This window comes from Triticum aestivum, chromosome 7B (assembly GCF_018294505.1).
Source record: "Triticum aestivum cultivar Chinese Spring chromosome 7B, IWGSC CS RefSeq v2.1, whole genome shotgun sequence".
NCBI classification, from domain to species: Eukaryota; Viridiplantae; Streptophyta; class Magnoliopsida; order Poales; family Poaceae; genus Triticum; species Triticum aestivum.
The window spans coordinates 570,087,890-570,111,730 of NC_057813.1; the positions used below are offsets into that span (position 1 = coordinate 570,087,890).

The 23,841-nt window shown below is 48.7% G+C and overlaps 1 protein-coding gene across 1 annotated transcript; it reads left to right on the top strand.

The window, feature by feature from the left end:
* The first annotated feature begins 17,612 nt into the window (after positions 1-17,612).
* On the top strand, positions 17,613-19,540 carry LOC123159489 (26S proteasome non-ATPase regulatory subunit 14 homolog). The gene is made up of 2 exons (XM_044577325.1): positions 17,613-18,125; positions 18,209-19,540. Exons 1-2 carry the CDS (start codon positions 17,987-17,989, stop codon positions 18,997-18,999), a joined length of 930 nt encoding a protein of 309 aa, XP_044433260.1. The 5' UTR covers positions 17,613-17,986; the 3' UTR covers positions 19,000-19,540.
* The last annotated feature ends 4,301 nt before the right edge of the window (positions 19,541-23,841 follow it).

The following is a 23,841-nucleotide window of genomic DNA, read 5'->3' on the forward strand; positions in this document are numbered from 1 at the left end:
TTGCGCTGCTGACCTCTGCCGCACTGACTGCGGAGGTCAATACTTTGAAGGAAAACCTTGAGCAGTCCGAGAACGAGCTCGGCCGTGCCAAGAAGCAGCTCGAGGACAAGGAAGGTGAGTAACACCTGAGTAAGATTGTACCTTATAGAAAAGGATTTTGGTTGCAAAAAGAATGACAAGGATAACGTGGGTATTGTAGGGGCCACTAACAAGGTGGCGACCCTGAAAGAGGCGGTGGCCGCGGCCGAACGCAATGCGGCTGCGGAGCGCACCGAGCGAGAAAAACAGGAGGCGCGGGTGGCGGAGGTGCAGCAAGAGCTCCAGGACCTCGTGAAAAAACATGAGAGCTTGGAGCGTGACTCGAAGACTCGAGAGTCTGAGCTTGCAACGGCTCTTGAGAGTGCCAAAGCCGCTAAGGCCGAAGCCTACAAGGCCCTCCAGGAGATTGAGGCGGTGAAGAAAATAGCAGCGGGTAAGGCATTTTTCATGCAAAGTAAGCATGTGAGTGTTAATTACCTGTTGCTTACCTGAATTCGGAGCTCTCCCGGAGCGTTCGCAGATCTTCCTCGCAGCGTGTCCGATGTTGCCGCATTCTACCGGGCCGAGGAGGGGAGCTCGACGGAGAAGGTCTTCTGGTCTCAGTATGCTGAGGCCGGACATCCGGTGCCCCTTAGCGACTAGCTGAAGCAGCTGGTCAAGCTCCACAAGGCGGCCGAACAGGCCATGAAGGGCCTCATAGTTCGGCTGTGGCCTAAGGAGATCATGCCTGGGAGCTACTTCGGCCTGGTGCGGCGGCTGGTGGATGCGTGCCCGTGGGTTGAAGTCATCAAGCACTCCGCCTGTATTGAGGGTGCCCGTCGGGCCCTTGCCCGCGCAAAGGTGCACTGGGGCAAGATGGATGCCCAGAAGCTTGTGACAGACCCACCACCAGAGGGCAAGGAGCATCGCACGCCCGAGATGTATTATAAGAGTGTGCTGAAGGGCGCCCGCACTATTGCGGGGGAGTGCTCCAAAGATGTAATTTTTGAGTAGACTCGCATTTTTGTTTTCCTGTGCGCTGAAAACTTAGTTCATATGCGCTAAGCAATGCTTGTTAATTTAAAATATTACCTTCTGTGCGGCTGTTTATCAAATCTGAGAGATGGCAAGTCATCGGCTTCAGCCCCCATGCCACGAGTGTTGGGGTGTTCGGGATAAACTTGAGCACTCTTGTTCCCATTTTTGGGTCCATCTAGGGAGGCGCTCAACACAGCGAACAAGGCAACCGGACTTATAATGCTTGAACACTCTCACTTAGCCATAGAATTCTATAATTTTAAATTTCGGCGAAGCCCCTAGTCTTCGGAAGGACGAATTTGGGGCGCTATCCACGCCTGGGCCGGACAAGATCCGGCTCCTCGCTCTAAGCGGCATAAGTCTTTAAGGACTCACAAAAACCTCTCGAACAGCGACCGGCTCTCGCCTCATCATGACGGTCAGTTTTAGCTTTCTCCACTGAGGCGTTAACCCACCTCAACTGGGGCGCAATCGCAGTGGTTCTCCCAGTGCTACCTTAGCCGATATAACAGAACGTAAGGTACCAAAACATGGGAGCCGGGCAAACCCAACTATTGACCCAAGACATGATTCGGAGCCGATGCATATAATGTTATAAGTTCGGGGTGCCGCACTTGTGAAAGTGTTCGGACTTATCACACCATGATGCAGGAAACATAAGCCCCTGGTGTGTGTTAACCATACCAAAGTGTACGGATGCAACATGTCGTAAATGAACATATGTATGAAAAAGAAATGCAATTATAAGCAAAAAGGTGTTGCATTGTCTTATTCAATAAGTGCTGCTATGAATGCAGAACGATACAAATAGTGCGATAAGCAAGGGACGGGATTGTTAAATGTGTCCCCCTCCAGGGGTAGGCTGCGGATTGGTGTATAAAAAATGCTCGTAATGGAGACCACCTGTATATTCGTTGTAGCCTTTATCCTTCCTTGGCTGTTGCATCATGAGTTCGGCAGGTCTGCTGCCGGACAGGGCCTCTGTCGAACGGAGTCCTGTGGGTAAAAAATAAAAGGTAAAGAAAAAAAGAACAGCACACTTGAGAGCCCCTGGTGTGGTTGAGCCGCAGTCTGGGCTTATTGTGGTCGTGCCCCTCCTCCCATGCCCATGGTATCTTCAGAGTGTAATGGTGTACACGAAGGACTTGCTTTGATGTCTTGAAGGGGCTGGGGTTGGGGCCGCACTGCTATGTGTGCTCGGAACGTGCCAGGTGGTCTTGTTGTAGGTTACTCCGAGCGTGCTTAGCTATGTCCGGCCGTTTAACGGCCGGACTCGAGAATTGCCTTAAGAGGTTGCTTTGTACTTCTGTCGCGAGAGCCGCTGTATGTTCCTCCGTTCGGAGAGAACGTTCAGTGTTTCCATTGACCGTGATGACTCCTCGAGGGCCTGGCATCTTGAGCTTGAGGTATGCGTAGTGCGGCACCGCGTTGAACTTTGCAAACGCGGTACGTCCGAGCAAGGCATGATAGCCGCTGCGGAACGGGACTATGTCGAAGATTAACTCCTCACTTCGGAAGTTATCCAGGGATCCGAAGACCACTTCCAGTGTAACTGAGCCTGTACAATTGGCTTCTACACCTGGTATGACGCCTTTAAAGGTCGTCTTGGTAGGTTTAATCCTTGAGGGGTCTATACCCATTTTGCACACTGTATCCTGATAGAGCAGGTTCAGGCTGCTGCCGCCGTCCATCAGGACTCTGGTGAGGTGAAATCCATCAACAATTGGGTTTAGGACCAATGCAGCGAAGCCGTCGTGGCGGATGCTGGTGGGGTGGTCCCTTCGGTCAAAAGTGATCGGGCAGGAGGACCATGGATTGAACTTCGGGGCGACTGGCTCCATCGCATATACATCCCTGAGTGCACGCTTCCGCTCCCCTTTGGGTATATGCGTTGCGTATATCATGTTCACCGTCCGCACCTGTGGGGGGAAACCCTTCTGTCCTCTATTATTCGGCGGTCGGGTCTCTTCCTCGTCATCGCTATGTAGCCCCTTGTCATTGTTTTCGGCAATTAACTTGCCTGCCTGCTTGAATACCCAACAGTCCCTATTGGTGTGGTTAGCTGGCTTTTCGGGGGTGCCGTGTATCTGGCACAAGCGGTCGAGTATTCGGTCCAAATTGGACGGACCTGGAGCAGTTCTTTTGAATGGCTTTTTCCGCTGACCGGGTTTAGAGCCTCTGAATCCGGCATTGACTGTTGTATCCTCACTATTGTCACCGTTGATGCGGCGCTTGTTTTTGTTACGACGCGACCTGCCATTTCGGTCCTTGAAATCTGGACTGCCAGAATGTTTGCTGAGGTTGTTGCTGCGTGCTAGCCAGCTATCATCGCCCGCGCAGAAGCGGGTCATGAGTGATGTGAGGGCTGCCATGGATTTCGGCTTTTCCTATCCCAGGTGCCGGGCAAGCCACTCGCCACGGATGTTATGCTTGAAGGCCGCTAGGGCCTCCGCATCCGGACAGTCGACGATTTGGTTTTTCTTGGTTAAGAACCGTGTCCAGAATTGTCTGGCTGATTCGTCTGGCTGCTGAATTATGTGGCTTAGGTCATCAGCGTCTGGTGGTCGCAAATACGTGCCTTGGAAGTTATCGAGGAATGCGGCTTCCAGGTCTTCCCAACTCCCAATTGACTTTGCTGGCAAGCTGTTAAGCCAATGTCGGGCTGGTCCTTTAAGCTTGAGGAGGAGATATTTGATGGCGTGAAGATCGTCACCGCAGGCCATGTGGATGTGAAGAACATAGTCTTCGATCCAAACCGTGGGGTCTGTTGTGCCATCATAAGATTCAATATTAACGGGTTTCAACCCTTCGGGGATTTGATGATCCATTACTTCATCTGTGAAGCATAGTGGGTGTGCGGTGCCTCTGTACTAGGCGATATCACGACGGAGCTCAAAAGAGCTTTGTCTGTTTTGTTCGGCCCAGCCGGACTTACTGTGTCCGGCGCGACGGTTGTCGTCACGTACCATGGGGCGCCCACGCGATCCATAGATCGATCTTGATTGTCTTGCCTTATCCTCCAATATATCTCGCAAGTCCGGAGCGTTCCCCTGTGGCCTTGTGCTTTTCGAGCGATGCCGGGGTACGGGTCTAGTGAAGGGCCGAGAGGCCTCTCTGTCGCGACCACGGGGTGGTCGGTCAGCCGTATTGTCTCCTGGTGATGCGGGTTCATACGCTTCCTCCTCTAATCAGGGGAGCAACTTGCGTTTAGGGTAGCTTATGGAGGGGCGTTCGAGCTCATGCTCTTCGGCCGCGAGGACTTCAGTCCATCTGTCGGCTAGCAGATCTTGATCAGCTCTAAGTTGTTGCTGCTTTTTCTTGAGGTTGTTCGCCGTGGCCATAAGCCTGCGTTTAAAATGCTCCTGTTCGACGGGATCCTCAGGCACGACGAATTCATCGTCGTCGTGGCTTGCCTCGTCTCCGGAGGGAGGCATATAATCCTCTACATCTTCTTCTGCCACTCTCTCGTGAGGGCTGGCGTCTCCGTCCTCCTGCGCTGCATCTTGCTGGAGTGGGTTATCTTCGGCACTATCCGGTGTATTATTATCTCCGGTGCCGGAGTCTTCATTCTTGCTGTGGCGGGATTTAGAGCGGCGCCGCTGACGCCGGCGCTTGGGCTGCTTCTTGGAGGGGTCATCCTCCTCTGTTCCTTCACCATTCCTATCCTTTGGGATATCCACCATGTATATGTCATATGATGAGGTGGCTTTCCAGTGCCCGGTTGGCACTGGTTCTTGTTCGTCTCCGGCACCGTCGTCCATACCGTCGATGTCCTCGGAGTCGTAGTCTAGCATGTCGGTTAGATCGTCGACAGTGGCTACCAAGTGGGTGGTGGGTGGGCTTTGAATTTCTTCGTCGTCCGCATCCCAACCATCCTGACCGCAGTCCGGCCAGGGCTCTCCTGATAACGAGAGACACTTTAGCGAACTCAAGATGTCGCCGAAAGGTGAGTGTTGAAAGATGTCTGCTGCTGTGAACTCCATGATCGGTGCCCAATCGGATTCGACCGGAGGGGGCGCGGGAGGCTCGGAGTCCGGCGAGGAGTCCGGCACCTCGGAGTCACGAGCTTTATGAGGGACAAGATCAGTGTTCGGCTCTATCGCCGTAGAGGTTGCAGCCCCCGAGGCGGTGTCTAGCCATCCGTCCCCGATCTGCGCAGCCGGCTCCGAATTGAAGATCGCAGCGGGTTCAAGTGCGGCCTCCAGGGTACTATCCGGCTGCAGAGCTAAATCATGGTCGCCGTGACAGTGCGGCACGCTCGGCTATGGCTCCAATCCTTTGAAGATCAAGTCCCCGCGGATGTCTGCCGTGAAGTTTAAACTTCCAAATCTGACCTGACGGCCAGGGGCGTAGCTTTCGATCTGCTCCAGATGGCCAAGTGAATTGGCCCGCAGTGCAAAGCCGCCGAATACGAAGATCTGTCCAGGGAGAAAAGTCTCACCCTGGACTGCGTCGTTGATGATGATCGAAGAAGCCATCGAGCCTATCGGTGACGACACAAAGGAACTCTCAATGAAAGCACCAATGTCGGTGTCAAAACCGGCGGATCTCGGGTAGGGGGTCCCGAACTGTGCGTCTAGGCGGATGGTAACAGGAGACAAGGGACACGATGTTTTACCCAGGTTCGGGCCCTCTTGATGGAGGTAAAACCCTACGTCCTGCTTGATTAATATTGATGATGTGTGTTACAAGAGTAGATCTACCACGAGATCAAGGAGGCTAAACCCTAGAAGCTAGCCTATGGTATGATTGTTGTTCGTCCTATGGACTAAAGCCATCCGGTTTATATAGACACCGGAGAGGGCTAGGGTTACACAGAGTCGGTTACAATGGTAGGAAATCTACATATCCTCATCGCCAAGCTTGCCTTCCACGCCAAGGAAAGTCCCATCCGGACACGGGACGAAGTCTTCAATCTTGTATCTTCATAGTCTTGGAGTCCGGCCGATGATGATAGTTTGGCTATCCGGACACCCCCTAGTCCGGAACTCCCTCAGTCGTCCTCATCCTCTTTGTCGACCGCTCTCTCATGAGGGTTGGCTCCTTTGTCCTCCTGCACTAAATCCTGCTGGAGGGGGTTGTCTTCAGCACTATCCGGCATGTTGTTATCTCCGGTGCCGGAATCGCTGTTTTTGCTTTGGCGGGACTTAGAGCGGTGCCGCTGACGTTGGCGCTTGGGTTGCTTCTTGGAGGGGCCATCCTCCGTTTTCTCCTCGCCATCCCCCGCTTTAGGGGTGTCCACCATGTATATGTCATATGACGAGGTGGCTTTCCAGTTCCCTATAGGTGCTGGTTCTAGATCGTCTCCTTCATCGGCATCCATGCCGTCGATGTCTTCGGAGTCAAAGTCGAGCATGTCGGTTAAATCGTCGACAGTGGCTACGAAGTGGGTGGTGGGTGGGCTACGAATTTCTTCGTCGTCCGCATCCCAACCGTGTTGGCCGTAGTTCGGCCAAGGCTCTCCTGACAAAGAGAGAGACTTTAATGAATTTAGGATATTGCCGAAAGGCGAGTGTTCGAAGATGTTCGCGGCGGTGAACTCCATGACCGGAGCCCAATCGGGCTTAATCGGAAGAGGTGCGGGATTAACGGAGTCCGGATCGGAGTCCGGCACCTTGGAGTCACGGGCCTCGCGAGGGACTAGGCTGGTATCCGGCTCTATCACCATAGAGGTTGCAGCTTCCGGGGCGGCGTCCAACCGTCCATCCCCGACTGGCGCAGTGGGCTCCGAGCTAATGGTCGGAGCGGACACCTGAGCGACGCTCTGGGTGTTGTCCGATGGCAGAGCTAAATCATGCCCATCGTGACAGTGCGGCGTGCCCGGTCGTGGCTCGAATCCGTCGAAGATCAAGTCCCCGCGGATGTCGGTCGTGTAGTTTAAGCTTCCAAACCTGACCTGATGGCCAGGGGCATAGCTTTCGATCTGCTCCAGACGGCCAAACGAGTCGGCCCGCAGTGCGAAGCCGCCGAATACGAAGATCTTTCTGGGGAGAAAAGTCTCACCCTGGACCGCGTCGTGCTTGACGAACGAAGAAGCCATCGGGACTAAAGGTGACGACACAGAGGAACTCTCAATGAAAGCACCAATGTCGGTGTAAAAACCGGCGGATCTCGGGTAGGGGGTCCCGAACTATGCGTCTAGGCGGATGGTAACAGGAGACAAGGGACACGATGTTTTTACCCAGGTTCAGGCCCTCTCGATGGAGGTAAAACCCTACTCCTGCTTGATTAATATTGATGATATGGGTAGTACAAGAGTAGATCTACCACGAGATCGGAGTGGCTAAACCCTAGAAGCTAGCCTATGGTATGATTGTTGTTCGTCCTACGGACTAAAACTCTCCGGTTTATATAGACACCGGAGAGGGCTAGGGTTACACAGAGTCGGTTACAATGGGAGGAGATCTTCATATCGTATCACCAACCTTGCCTTCCACGCCAAGGAAAGTCCCATCCGGACACGGGACGGAGTCTTCAATCTTGTATCTTCATAGTCCGGGAGTCCGGCCAAAGGTCATAGTCCGGCCATCCGGACACCCCCTAATCCAGGACTCCCTCATGAGGCATAATCCAATTGAAAACTAAAATCATGATGACAAGTTTCATGTTTATCATTATTTTTAATAGCATACAAGTCATCACAATAATCATCATGGATAGCAACTTTTTTTCTCATAATCAATTGGAACCTCTTCCGAAATAGTGGAATCATCACTAAATAAAGTTGACACTCTTCCAAGTCCACTTTCATGTTCATCACAATAAGATTCAACATCCTCCAAAATAGTGGGATCACTACTTCCTAAAGTTGACACTCTTCCAAACCCACTTTCATCAATATAATCATCATAAATAGGAGGCATGCTTTCATCATAATAAATATTCTCATCAAAACTTGGGGGACAAAAAATATCATATTCATCAAACATAGCTTCCCCAAGCTTGTGGCTTTGCATATCATTAGCATCATGGATATTCAAGGAATTCATACTAACAACATTGAAATCATGCTCATCATTCAAAGATATAGTACCAAACATTCTAATGCATTCTTCTTCTAGCACTTGAGCACAATTTTCCTTTCCATCAAACTCACGAAAGATATTAAAGAGACAAAGCGTATGAGACAAACTCAACTCCATCTTTTTGTAGTTTTCTTTTACAAACTAACCTAGTGATAAAACAAGAAACAAAAAGATTCGATTGCAAGATCTAAAGATATACCTTCAAGCACTCACCTCCACGGCAACGGCGCCAGAAAAGAGCTTGATGTCTACTACACAACCTTCTTCTTGTAGACGTTGTTGGGCCTACAAGTGCACAGGTTTGTAGGACAGTAGCAAATTTCCCTCAAGTGGATGACCTAAGGTTTATCAATCCGTAGGAGGCGTAGGATGAAGATGGTCTCTCTCAAACAACCCTGCAACCAAATAACAAAGAGTCTCTTGTGTCCCCAACACACCCAATACAATGGTAAATTGTATAGGTGCACTAGTTCGGCGAAGAGATGGTGATACAAGTGCAATATGGATGGTAGATAAATGTATTTGTAATCTGAAATTATAAAAACAGCAAGGTAGCAAGCGATAAAAGTGAGCGTAAACGGTATTGCAATGATAGGAAACAAGGCCTAGGGTTCATACTTTCACTAGTGAAAGTTCTCTCAACAATAATAACATAGATAGATCATATAACAATCCCTCAACATGCAACAAAGAGTCACTCCAAAGACACTAATAGCGGAGAACAAACGAACAGATCATGGTAGGGTACGAAACCACCTCAAAGCTATTCTTTCGGATCAATCTATTCAAGAGTTCGTACTAGAATAACACCTTAAGACACAAATCAACCAAAACCCTAATTTCACCTAGATACTCCATTGTCACCTCAAGTATCCGTGGGCATGATTATACGATATGCATCACACAATCTCAGATTCATCTATTCAACCAACACAAAGTACTTCAAAGAGTGCCCCAAAGTTTCTACCGGAGAGTCAAGAACGTGTGCCAACCCCTATGCATAGGTTCATGGGCGGAACCCGCAAGTTGGTCACCAAAACATACATCAAGAGGCACATGATATCCCATTGTCACCACAGATAAGCACGGCAAGACATACATCAAGTGTTCTCATAAAAGACTCAATCCGATAAGATAACTTCAAAGGGAAAAATCAATTCATCACAAGAGACTAGAGGGGGAGAAACATCATAAGATCCAACTATAATAGCAAAGCTCGGGATACATCAAGATCGTGCCATAGAGGGAACACAAGAGAGAACACGAGAGAGAGAGAGAGAAAGATCAAACACATAGCTACTGGTACATACCCTCAGCCCTGAGGGTGAACTACTCCCTCCTCGTCATGGATAGCGCCGGTATGATGAAGATGGCCACCGGTGATGGATCCCCCCTCCGGCAGGGTGCCGGGAAGGGCTCCCGAGAGGTTTTTGGTGGCTACAGAGGCTTGCGGTGGCGGAACTCCCGATCTATCTTGATTTTCAATGGTTTTAGGGTACGTAGGCTTATATAGGCGAAAGAAGTCGGTCGGGGGGTGCTCGAGGGGTCCACGAGACAGGGGGCCGCGCCCTGTAGGGGGGCACCCCCTATCTCCTGGGCTCCTCGAGGATCTTCTGACTTGATCTCCAAGCCTCCAGGATGATATTCTTCCAAAAAATCACGATGTCGAAGTTTTCATTCTGTTTGGACTCCGTTTGATATTCCTTTTCTTCGAAATACTAAAACAGGCAATAAAACAGCAATATGGGCTGGGCCTCCGGTTAATAGGTTAGTCCCAAAAGTAATATAAAAGTGTATAATAAAGCCCATAATCATTCAAAACAGATAATAATATAGCATGAATGCTTTATAATTTATAGATACATTGGAGATGTATCACATAGCAACGAGAGGGGAGAGTGTTGTCTACGTACCCTCGTAGACTGAAAGTGAAGCGTTATGACAACGCGGTTGATGTAGTCATACGACTTCACGATCCGACCGATCCTAGAACCGAAGGTACGGCACCTCCACGATCTGCGCACGTTCAGCTCGATGACGTCCCGCGAACTCTAGATCCAGCTGAGGTCGAGGGAGAGTTTCATCAGCACGACGGCATGGTGACGGTGATGATGAAGTTACCGGCGCCGGGCTTCGCCTAAGCACTACTACGCTATGACCGAGGTGTGTAACTGTGGAGGGGGGCACCGCACACGGCTAAAAGATCAACCTGTGTTGTCTGTTGTCCCTTTGGGGTGCCCCCTGCCCCCGTATATAAAGGAGGGGAGAAGGAGGCTGGCCAACAAGGGGCGCGCCAGGGAGAGGGGAGTCCTACTAGGACTCCAGTCCTAGTAGGATTCGGCCCCACCCTTTTTTCCTTCTACTGGAGGGGAAAAAGGGGAAGGAGAGGGAGTAGGAGAAGGAAACGGGGGTGGCGCCCCCTTCCCAAGTCCAATTCGGCCTCCTCCCATGTGGGGGGGCGCACCAGTCCCTTGTGGGCTGGTTAGCCTCCCTCCTATGGCCCATAAGGCCCATATATTTCCCCGGGGGGTTCCGGTAACCTCCCCGTACTCCAGAAAAATGACCGAATCACTCGAAACCATTCTGATGTCCGAATGCAACCTTCCAATATATGAATCTTTACCTATCGACCATTTCGAGACTCCTCATCATGCCTGTAATCTCATCGGGGACTCCAAACTAACTTCGGTCATCAAATCACATAACTCATAATACAAATCTTCATCGAACGTTAAGCGTGCGGATCCTACGGGTTTGAGAACTATGTAGACATGACCGAGACACATCTCCAGTCAATAACTAATAGCGGAACCTGGATGCTCATATTGGTTCCTACATATTCTACGAAGATCTTTAGCGGTCAAACCGCATAACAACATACACTGTTCCCTTTGTCATTGGTATGTTACTTTCCCGAGATTCGATCGTCGGTATCATTATACCTAGTTCAATCTTGTTACCGGAAAGTCTCTTTACTCGTTCCGTAATGCTTCATCTCGCAACTAACTCATTAGTTACAATGCTTGCAAGGCTTATAGTGATGAGTATTACCGAGAGGGCCCGGAGATACCTCTCCGAAACATGGAGTGACAAATCCTAATCTCGATATATGCCAACCCAACAAACACCTTCGAGACACCTGTAGAGCACCTTTATAATCACCCATTTACGTTGTGACGTTTGGTAGCACACAAAGTGTTCCTCCGGTATTCGGGAGTTGCATAATCTCAAAGTCTGAGGAACATGTATAAATCATGAAGAAAGCAGTAGCAATGAAACTGTAGCGATCATGATGCTAAGATAACGGATGGGTTATGTCCATCACATCATTCTTGTAATGATGTGATCTCGTTCATCAAATGACAACACATGTCTATGGTTAGTAAAGATAACCATCTTTGATTAACGAGCTAGTCAAGTAGAGGCATACTAGGGACACTATGTTTTGTCTATGTATTCACACATGTACTAAGTTTCCTGTTAATACAATTCTAGCATGAATAATAAACATTTATCATGAAATAAGGAAATAAATAATAACTTTATTATTGCCTCTAGGGCATATTTCCTTCATTGTCTTTGTTTCCAGTAATGCCCTTCAGCCACTGGGCCACCGTCTTACTGGTGACCTCCTCTGGGTGGACCCGAGCGGTGTCATTGGTTCCCGAATACATCCACATCGAATGATCACGGGCTTGGAGTGGCTGGATGCATGGACTGAGAAACACTTCCAATAAGTCCATGCCAGTCACGCCCTGACAGACCAACAGGACTACCCGCTCGACTAGCATGTTTGTCTCTACTCTCTCCGCTGCAGACACGATCAGTGAAGAAGGCTGCTGGACTCGACCTAGGGTAAAGGAAGGAAGACCGGTCGACTGACCAGGGGTCGGAATGTCTTGGCAGTAGAACCAGGTCGACTGCCATCCCCTAACCGACTCAGGAAGTGTCATAGGGGGGAAAGTGCTCCTAACCCTCATCTGAATCCCTAAACCCTCGGACATCTGAATCACGTGCGTCCCCTCGTCAGTCAGATTTTCCTTCTTCATAGATTGAGAACGACAAGTGAAGATATGTTTGAAGAGACCCCAGTGCGGTCTATAGCCCAAGAAGTTTTCGCACAGAGAAACAAATGCAGCAAGGTATTTGATGGTGTTGGGAGAGAAATGGTGAAGCCGGGCACCTAAAAAGTTCAGAAAACCCCGAAAGAAATGATGCGGAGGCAGGAAGAAACCAAGATCGACGTGGGTTGCAAGGAGGACGCACTCACCCACCCGCGGCTGAGGCTCTATCTTGTCCCCCAGCAGCCTCCAAGTCCCGTTGGCGATCAAGCCCGCGACAGATAAATACTCCAGATCTTCTTGCCGGAGCATAGATCAAATCCAATCCCCTTGGATCCATCCAGGCGGCAACCCAGACCTCGATGACGATCCCCGACTCGTTTTTTTGCCCTTCGCCATGTCGTCGCTTTCTTCGCACGCTCCAGGGTTATCTTCTTGTCCTTCACCATTGTGGCGGGCTGCGCACGGGCGGGGTCGCGGCATCGAGAGTGGAGGAAGACGTGGTGGTGAAGCAGAGGAAGAAGAAGGGGGATGGGGGCGCACTGCGCAAATGCATCGGGCTCGACGCCTTTTATGGGCCTCCTTTCGAGTGGCTGATGCGTGGGCCTGAGCGATCCTGTCAAATCTCACAACAGTCGCGCACCAGATATGTGGCGAAAAAGGTGGCACGGAAATCAAGGCGCCCCTGTCTATTCGTCCCGTTTACTGCGGCGCGCTCCGCCTCACGCGCTTCCCCAAATTTTTGAATCCCGTGAGATTCGGGAACCTCAGTAACCAATCACGCCGAAGATTTCGCACCATATCAACACTCGAAGACTGCCAGTATAAATTCACTCGACGACCTCTGAATTGATCAAGGCGACCGAAATGAAGTCAAAGTTTCAGCATGAACCCCGAGCTCAGTAAGAATGCTTATGAAGCATAAGAGTCATGGCAGGGTTAAGTTCGACTCTCTTTTCACTCGGACCTCAATCCATTCGGGGGCTAATGACGATGCCATGGACCTGGGGGTAGGGTCATAGGCCTGACCTATACACCCTACCCAAGGTTGCTACCCTAGAATCAAGGACATTCCAAGTATAGCAAGAAATACCGACTGAAGTAGCCATGGAGTGCAATCCACTCGACCAGTGACCTCACTCGGATACCCCCAATTTCACTCGACCTGGATGAAGTCATTCGACCATACATGAAACCACTCAGAGTAGAGAAGACCTAGAGTCACTCAGGATGGCAATGGTCAGGCGTTCACTCCGTAGGCTTAAAGATCATTAATAATACTTTATAGCTGGCGTTACCAGTAACATCATGTCTTAATGTACATTGAACCCTATAAAGGGGGATGGCTGGGGTCTTGGCACACTCTATGTAAGCCACCCCTCTCCTCTAGGACAAGGGTTCACACCCCTTGTAACACACACCCATATTCCAGTCGACCGCCTCAGGGCATGAGACGTAGGGCTTTTACCTCCTATGAGAGGGGCCTGAACTCGTAAACTCGTCTATACAACCTTGCCATAGCTAGAGCCTTGCCTCCTCAAACGTACCCCCTACTCTTACTGTCAGACTTAGTACCATGACAGTGGCCCGTTTCCTTTTTGTTTGTTTTCGTTGTGTGCCTCTTCTGGACAAGTGGAGAATTTGTAGATTCCACCGATAAATGGGCTCGTAGTTTTTCCAGTTGCAAGGCCACCCTCACCTCACAAATAGGCATGTGTTTTGTATTTCATCCCAGTTGCAAGTTCACGTTCAACTCGCAACTCGGCTGATAGTTTGTTATCATTCCAGTTGCAAGTCCACCATCGACTCACAAATGGTATCGTAGGTTTATGTAGTTGTCCCAGTTGCAACTCCTCTCTTGACTCCCAACTGGGCTCGTATTTTATTTCATCCCAGTTGCAAGTTCATCCTTAACTCGCAACCAGGATTGTAGTTTCGTAGTTGTCCCAATTACAAGTCCACCCTCGGCTCGCAACTGATCCCACAGTCTTGTTGTTGTCCCAGTTGCAAGTCCATCCTCGACTCGCAACTCATATCGTAGTTTCGTAGTTGTCCCATTTGCATGTCCACCCTCAACTCACAACTATGCTTGTAGCTTGTTTCATCCTAGCTCCGAGCCTACCCATGACTCGTATCTCGCCCTTTCTTTTCTTGTTCATCCTAGTTATTGGTCCACCCTTGACTCGCAACTGAACCGGTAATTTGTTTCATCCGAGTTGCAAGCCGGCCCTTGACTCGTATCTGGGATCGTAGTTTTTTACTTGTCCGACTTGCAAGCCTACCCTCGACTCACAAACGGATCTGCATTTTTGTTTTTCATCACAATTGCAATCCCACTCTCGACTCGCAACTAGGCTCATAGATTGGTTCATTCCAATTGCAAGCCGACCCTTGACTCACAACTAGGCTCATAGTTTCGTAGTTTCCCTAGATGCATACCCACCCTCGACTTGCAAATAGGCTCGTAGTTATCCTAGTTGCAAGTTCTAACCTTGACTCGCAACTGGGCATGTGTTTGTTTTTCATCCCAGTTGCAAGTCCACACTCCAGTGACAACTTGGATTATAGTCAGTTATTGTCCCGGTTGCAAGTCCACCATCAACTCGCAAATGGCAACATAGTTCTTTGCAGTTGCTGATGTTGCAAGTCCACCCTTGACTCGCAACTAGGCCATTAGTTTGTGTCATCCCAATTGCAAGTCCACCCTTAACTCACAACTAGGCTCATGATTTCGTAGTTGTCCAAGTTGCAGGTTCACCTCGACGCTCAACTGGGCCCATAGTTTTGTTGTTATCCAGTTGCAAGTCCACCCTCCGACTCGCAACTAAGCCATTTGTTTTCATCCCACTTGCAAGTAAACCATTGAATCGCAACTGGTATCGCAGTTTTGTGCAGTTGTCCCAGTTGCAAGTCCACCCTCGACCAGCAACTAGGCTCATAGTTTATTTTTCATCTCAGTTGCAAGCACACCCCTCCTTGTAACTGTGACTGTTGTTTATTTTCAATCTAGTTGCCAATCCACTCTCGACTCGCAATTAGACCCGTAGTTGTCCCAGTTGCAAGTCCACCCTCAAATAGCAACTGGTCCCATAGTTTTTTTGTAGTTGCCCCAATTCCAAGTCCACTCTTCACTCGCAACTAGGCATGTGTTTTATTTTTCATCCCAATTGCAAGTCCACCCTTCACTCGCAACTGGCCCCAAACCAATTTTTTTGTCCCAGATGCGAGTCCACCATTGACATGCAACTTGGCCCTTGATCTTTTTTTAACAGTTGCAAGTCCACGCTTGACTCCCAACTGGGCCTGACCTTTTTTGACCCAACTGCATGCCCAACGTCGGCCTGCAACTTGGCTCAACCCTTTTCTCATCCCATTTCTAAACCCACCATCAACTCACAACCAGGATATTTTTTGTCCTAGTTACAAGTCCACCATTGACATGTAACTAGACTTTTCGATCCCTTTTTTCTCAAGTTTGCAAGTCCACCGACTCACAATCGGGCCTGGTTTTTGGCCTCGGTTGCAAGTCCACCATCGACCCACAACTATGGTTGTTCTTGTCTCAGTTGCAAGTCCACCCTTGACGAGCAATTGGGCCCGACTTTGTTTGTCTTAGTTGCAAGTCCACCATCAACTCGCAACTACGACTAATTTTTTCTCAATTGCAAGTCCATCGTTGACTCGCAATTGAGCATGACTTTTTTTGCTTTAGTTGCAACTGGGAGAGGGGGGCCTTTTGTCCTAGTTGCAAGTCCATGCTAGACACACAACTCTGGATGAACCAATTTTTGTCCTAGTTCCAAATCCAACTACACCCCTGGCATGCAATTGGGGCCTGCCTTTTTTTCCAGTTGCAAGCCCACTGACGATATGTAACTCAGACTATGACCAATTTTTATCCCAGTTGCAACTCCACCCTTAATACGCGACAGGGAGCCCGACCCATTTTTGTCTCAGTTGCAACTCCATGCTCGACATGCAACTGGACCAGAAACCCTTTTTTGTACCAGTTGCAACTCCACGCTCGACATGCAACTGGACCAGAAACCCTTTTCTGTACCAGTTGCAAGTTCACCCTCGACATGCAATTGCATGTATGCAATGCTACAGGAATTACGGGCGGAAGGAGAGTTGTCCGCGAGTTGCATGTCCACATTTTAAAAAATCATGATTTTTTCTTTTTTCCAATTTCATATATATTTTTTTACAAAAAGTCATGAATATTTTCTTAGAATTAGAAAATCTTTTGAAAATCACAATTGTTTTTATAAAAAATGAAGATTTTCCAAATTTGTGGACATTTTATTGTATTTTATTTTATTTTTCGAATTCTTGAACATTTTTCAAATTTGCCAATTGCGTTTTTTTATATATGCAAATCAATTTTTCCAAATAATGTTGAAATTTTTTTAAATGCATGATGATATTGTTTAAAAAATACGCAGCAATCATTAAATTTTGTGAGCTTTATTTGTTGAAAACCTGGGCGTTCCCAGCGTGTGCCTGGATTATGCGCTCGTCTTGGGCCTCTGCTTGTGCATACAGCAGGCTCCCGCGGAGGACTCATGTAAAGAGAAAAAAAGAATGCATACCTACGTGACACGGACACTCAAAATGCATCTGCTGATTGATCCGGATTTTGCCACTGTAGCTTGATGCCCATAGCTTTGGCAAGAGATAAAACTGAAGGCTTAGCCCAACAACAAAGAGACTACAAGGTCCGTCTCCTCTCCGATGGCCCTAGGGTCATGGGGCACGATGGATCTCGGCAAGGGCCGGCGGGAGGGTTCCGTTTTTAGTCGTTTCTTTCAGTTTTATTAGGGTTTGTGTCCTGTTCAGGAAGACGAGACGGCGGCGACTCCCTGAAGATGAAATAAAGGTCTCCCCGCTAGTCCCCGTTCCAGCGGCACGTCTAGCACCGTTGGTGGGCGTGTGGAGGTGTATCTCCGGCAGATCTATCTTTGGTGGATTTGCTCGGATCTCGTCGTTGTTCGTCTACGTTCGCGTATCTTCGGATTGGATCTTTCTGATCTACGTTATTCTTCATCTGCGGCGGTTGCTGTTCTGGTGCGCTGGTCCTACGGGGCCTTAGCACGACGACTTCCCGACTGTCTACTATAACAAGTTGTGCCCGACTCCGGTGATGGAGGTGCGATGACGGCGGCGCGCCTTCGGCTCGGTTCAATGCTGGTAATCGTCGCTAGGTGGTCTATGGATCTGGATGTAATTTTTACTATTTCTAGTATTCATTGTACTGCCATAATCGAAGATGAATAAATCGGAAATTTTCTCGCAAAAAAAAAGAGACTACAAAAACAGTTTGCCTAATTCACATCTAGATATTTTTTAAAAATGTCACATCTAAATTTCCACAAATAACGCAGTAATAAGAAACAAAAAAAAGCTGAAACAAAAATAAAGACCATAAACATAATGGACGTGAGGTTAGATGTTCACATCTATCCTAGACGGATCGAAAGCCCCCGTTTCGCCATACACATCGGTGGGTGCAATGCAAGCAGGCAGGTTCTACACGGAGCCGAGGTCGCCGGACGGCCGCCGTGTCCTCCGTTTCACGAGCTGTCCTTTCCTCTGCTCGCTTCCTTCTTGCTGGTTTTCGAGCCTTTCCGTTTCATATCTCCTTCCTTTCCTTTTTGGCCCGATCCGTTTCCAGGGTGTTCGTCCCGGACACGTACAAGGAAAGGAAAGGAAAGGCGACGTGATAAATATGGCCCTCGTTGTCCTCGTCGTCGATAATTTCCTTGGCCGTGGACGGACAGATCGATACGCCGACGTGACTTGTACGATCAGATCAAGCTTGCGAGCGAGACAGCCGGTAGATCCATGGACGACAACATGCTTGCTGGCTTGCTGGCGGGCGCCGGCCTCCCCGTGCGGCCGCCGGGCGGCGACACGCCGCTCCCCGACTCGTCGGAGCAGATCTACATCGCCCCCGTCGCGCTCCTCAAGATGCTCAAGCACGGTACGCAGCCAACTAATCGACGGCCAATCTTAAACAATCTTAAATTAATTGCGTTGATCTGATCTATCTATGGATGGTTGCAGCGCGCGCCGGGGTGCCGATGGAGGTGATGGGGCTGATGCTGGGGGAGTTCGTGGACGAGTACACGGTGACGGTGGTGGACGTGTTCGCGATGCCGCAGAGCGGCACGGGCGTGAGCGTGGAGGCTGTCGACCACGCCTTCCAGACCAACATGATGGACATGCTGCGGCAGACGGGGCGGCCGGAGATGGTGGTGGGCTGGTACCACTCCCACCCGGGCTTCGGCTGCTGGCTCTCGGGCACCGACGTCCAGACGCAGCTGAGCTTCGAGCAGCTCAACCCGCGCGCCGTCGCCGTCGTGATCGACCCCATCCAGAGCGTCAGGGGCAAGGTGGTCATGGACGCCTTCCGCCTCATCAACCCGACGGCGATGCTCACGGGCCACGAGCCGCGCCAGACCACGTCCAACGTCGGCGGCACCGTGCGCCCCTCCGTGGAGGCGCGCGTCCACGGCCTCGGCGTGCACTACTACTCGCTCGCCATCGGGCACCGGCAGAACGAGGTCGAGGAGCGCATGCTCGCCTGCCTCAACCGCAAGCGCTGGTCCGACGGGCTCGTCCTGCAGAGGTTCGAGGACGCGGAGAACGCCGGCGCCGTGAGCGGGATCCGGGACCTCGCGGTGCAGTACGACGCGCAGGTCAGGGAGGAGGACGTAACGCCGCCGGAGAGGCTGGCCGTGGTGAGGGCGGGCAGGCTGGACGCCAAGAAGCAGCTCGGGGAGAGAGCCGAGGCCGCCATGTCCGGCAACATCGTGCAGGCGCTGGGCATGATGCTCGACACGGTCACCTTCTAGGCAGTACGTATGTGACTTGGGTTTCATCGGTTCAGCACTATAATTGATTTGGGCCTGTTCCATAGTTGGATGATCTTCGTTTGTCTACGGTGATCGCTTTTTGCAAGGAGCTTTGCTACGGACATGTCTGCAAAAGATGGTGCTGAAGATATATTGACGATCGACTCTGCTCTTTTCGCCAAAAGAAAAAGAAATAAATTGACTCTGCTCTTCGGTTCTCTGAATAACCTTTCTGTGTTTTAAATTGACGAGTCAGCATCAAAATGACAGTTTAATCTCATGAGAGCATGGTTAATAATATAGCCAGCTGCTGGCTATATGATGTTGCCATGTCACATATAGTCAAGCTTATAGCCAACAAGTACAATAGCTAGATATAAATATGTACTACTACTTTGTTGATACATGGCCCACCCCACTGTCTCATAAAGTACTTAGGAGCACGTGTTACGGCTGACTGTTAACTAGTAGTCCGCTTCTATTCTCTCTCCTCTTCTCTCTCTTCCAAATAAACAAGAATATAATAGTATTTAATGTTTTACAGCCCGCCTGCATCACCTTGTTGTATTTGTTCTGAGGGGCAGGCGCAGACAATACAACGTTCCTGCTGTCGAGCCCCTAGTGTTTCTTTCCAAAATGACATCGAGGATCATTGATCGGATTTTCAAATCCGTACAATATTTAACATTTTTAAACATTCTAGTATTACAATATATTGTGTATGGAAAACGACTAGAATCAGCCGGCTGATTACGCGCAGATTTTCGCCGCCACGCAGCCGTCAGATATGTGAGTACGATCGGACGACACATAACCTCTACTCAGCTTGACAGATCTTCTCCACGCGTGCCTTTGACACTTGACCATTTTCTGCAACATCATATATGTTGCAGAAGTCCTTTCATAACAAACTCATATTGTAAAAATGTTAAGATGAAAAAAAAAATCTGCAACGATACCTGTGTGCAGAAGTCCTTCCGGAACAACTTATGTTTTAAAAAAGTTAAGACATTTTTTTCTCTAACATAACCTCTGTTGCAAATGTTTCTGCAACATGAGGTCTGCTACAAACGGCTCTACAACAATGCATTTGTTGCAATGCTGAGGAAAAGGTTGGATCGATGGATGACTATCAAACAGCTGTGGAGGCGGCGGATCTTTTAAAAGGATCCGCCGGCCGATGCATAGCGTCACCCTATGCGTATATGTATTGGAATATAAATAATTATTTAGTATAAACAGGGTAAATATTTTGTACTTCATAGCATTCACAATTGTAATATGTTTTGAATATTTCATTATGGACTACATAAAAACTAAATGAGTGAATAAGGACATTAAAATGCGTCTATATACATCCAAATTAGAAAAACGTTAGAACATCTTATAATTGTGAATGAAGAGAATACACTGATGAAGCTCGGCAAATGGCCATATGGGATTTTGCCTGTCAATGAAAGTCGAAAGTCCTAATTGAAGGAAATATGCCCTAGAGGCAATAATAAAGTTATTATTTATTTCCTTATATCATGATAGATGTTTATTATTCATGCTAGAATTGTATTAACCGGAAACATAATACATGTGTGAATACATAGACAAACATAGTGTCACTAGTATGCCTCTACTTGACTAGCTCGTTGAATCAAAGATGGTTAAATTTCCTAGCCATGGACAAAAGAGTTATCATTTGATTAACGGGATCACATCATTAGGAGAATGATGTGATTGACATGACCCATTCCGTTAGCCTAGCACTTGATCGTTTAGTATATTGCTATTGCTTTCTTCATGACTTATACATGTTCCTATAACTATGAGAAATATGCAACTCCCGTTTACCGGAGGAACACTCTGGGTACTACCAAACGTCACAACGTAACTGGGTGATTATAAAGGAGTACTACAGGTGTCTCCGAAGGTACATGTTGAGTTGGCGTATTTCGAGATTAGGTTTTGTCACTCCGATTGTCGGAGAGGTATCTCTGGGCCCTCTCGGTAATGCACATCTTTATAAGCCTTGCAAGCAATGTGACCAAATGAGTTGGTTACGGAATGATGCATTACGGAACGAGTAAAGAGACTTGCCCGTAACGAGATTGAACTAGGTATTGGATACCGACGATCAAATCTCGGACAAGTAACATACCGATGACAAAGGGAACAACGTATGTTGTTATGCGGTTTGACTGATAAAGATCTTCGTAGAATATGTAGGAACCAATATGGGCATCCAGGTTCCGCTATTGGTTATTGACCGAGAATAGTTCTAGGTCATGTCTACATAGTTCTCGAACCCGTAGGGTCCGCACGCTTAACGTTACGATGACAGTTTTATTATGAGTTTATAAGTTTTGATGTACCGAAGTTTGTTCGAAGTCCCGGATGTGATCACGGACGTAACGAGGAGTCTCGAAATGGTCGAGACATAAAGATCGATATATTGGAAGCCTATATTTGGACATCGGAATCGTTCCGGGTGAAATCGGCATTTTACCGGAGCACCGGGAGGTTACCGGAACCCCCCGGGGGGTTATTGGGCCTACATGGGCCTCGAGGGAGAAGAGGGAAGGAGGCAGGAGGGGGCCGCGCGCCCCTCCCCTTCCTAGTCCGAATAGTACAAGGGAAGGGGGCGGCGCCCCCCCTTTCCTTCCCCTCTTCCTCCTCTTTCCCCCCTTCTCCTATTCCAACTAGGAAAGAAGGGAGTCCTACTCCCGGTGGGAGTAGGACTCCCCCCTTGGTGCGCCCTCCTTGGCCGGCCGCCTCCTTCCCCCTGGCTCCTTTATATACGGGGGCGGGGGGGCACCCCATAGACACACAAGTTGATCTACGGATCGTTCCTTAGCCGTGTGCGGTGCCCCCCTCCAGCATATTCCACCTCGGTCATATCGTTGCGAAGTTTAGGCGAAGCCCTGCGCCGGTAGAGCATCATCATCGTCACCACGCCGTCATGCTGACGGAACTCATCCCCGAAGCTTTGCTGGATCGGAGCCCGGGGATCGTCATCGAGCTGAACGTGTGCTGAACTCGGAGGTGCCATACGTTCGGTACTTGGATCGGTCGGATCGTGAAGACGTACGACTACATCAACCGCGTTGTCATAACGCTTCCGCTTACGGTCTACGAGGGTACGTGGACAACACTATCCCCTCTCGTTGCTATGCCATCACCATGATTTTGCGTGTACGTAGGAATTTTTTTTGAAATTACTACGTTCCCCAACAGTGGCATCCGAGCCTAGGTTTTATGGTTTAATGTTATATGCACGAGTAGAACACAAATGAATTATGGGCGATATAAGTCATACTGCTTACCAGCATGTCATACTTTGGTTCGGCGGTATTGTTGGATGAAGCGGCCCGGACCGACATTACGCGTACGCTTACGCGAGACTGGTTTTACCGCCGTGCTTTGCACACAGGTGACTAGCGGGTGTCAGTTTCTCTAACTTTAGTTGAACCGAGTGTGGCTACGCCCGGTCCTTGCGAAGGTTAAAACATCATCAACTTGACAAACTATCGTTGTGGTTTTGATGCGTAGGTGAGATTAGTACTTGCTGAAGCCCGTAGCAGCCACGTAAAACATGCAACAACAAAGTAGAGGACGTCTAACTTGTTTTTGCAGGGCATGTTGTGATGTGATATGGTCAAGACATGATGCTAAATTTTATTGTATGAGATGATCATGTTTTGTAACCGAGTTATCGGCAACTGGCAGGAGCCATATGGTTGTCGCTTTATTGTATGCAATGCAATCGCCCTGTAATGCTTTACTTTATCACTAAGCGGTAGCGATAGTCGTAGAAGCATAAGATTGGCGAGACGACAACGATGCTACGATGGAGATCAAGGTGTCGCGCCGGTGACGATGGTGATCATGACGGTGCTTCGAAGATGGAGATCACAAGCACAAGATGATGATGGCCATATCATATCACTTATATTGATTGCATGTGATGTTTATCTTTTATGCATCTTATCTTGCTTTGATTGACGGTAGCATTTTAAGATGATCTCTCACTAATTATCAAGAAGTGTTCTCCCTGAGTATGCACCGTTGCCAAAGTTCGTCGTGCCCAGACACCACGTGATGATCGGGTGTGATAAGCTCTACGTCCATCTACAACGGGTGCAAGCCAGTTTTGCACACGCAGAATACTCGGGTTAAACTTGACGAGCCTAGCATATGCAGATATGGCCTCGGAACACGGAGACCGAAAGGTCGAGCGTGAATCATATAGTAGATATGATCAACATAGTGATGTTCACCATTGAAAACTACTCCATCTCACGTGATGATCGGTTATGGTTTAGTTGATTTGGATCACGTGATCACTTAGAAGATTAGAGGGATGTCTTTCTAAGTGGGAGTTCTTAAGTAATATGATTAATTGAACTTTAATTTATCATGAACTTAGTCCTGGTAGTATTTTGCAAATTATTTTGTAGATCAATAGCTTGCGTTGTTGCTTTCATATGTTTATTTTTGTATGTGTTCCTAGAGAAAACTATGTTGAAATATGTTAGTAGCAATGATGCGGATTGGATCCGTGATCTGAGGTTTATCCTCATTGCTGCATAGAAGAATTATGTTCTTGATGCACCGCTAGTTGACAAACCTATTGCAGGAGCAGATGCAGACGTTATGAACGTTTGGCTAGCTCAATATGATGACTACTTGATAGTTTAGTGCACCATGCTTAACGGCTTAGAATCGGGACTTGAAAGACGTTTTGAACGTCATGGACCATATGAGATGTTCCAGGAATTGAAGTTAATATTTCAAGCAAATACCCGAGTTAAGAGATATGAAGTCTCCAACAAGTTCTATAGCTAAAAGATG

What these genes read in the sequence shown, in the direction of transcription:
- LOC123159489 (XM_044577325.1), top strand. Translation starts at nt 17,987, where the DNA reads ATGGACGACAACATGCTTGCTGGCTTGCTGGCGGGCGCCGGCCTCCCC. An exon ending in CCTCAAGATGCTCAAGCACG is followed by an intron (nt 18,126 to 18,208) that starts GTACGCAGCCAA and finishes GGATGGTTGCAG; the next exon opens with CGCGCGCCGGGGTGCCGATG.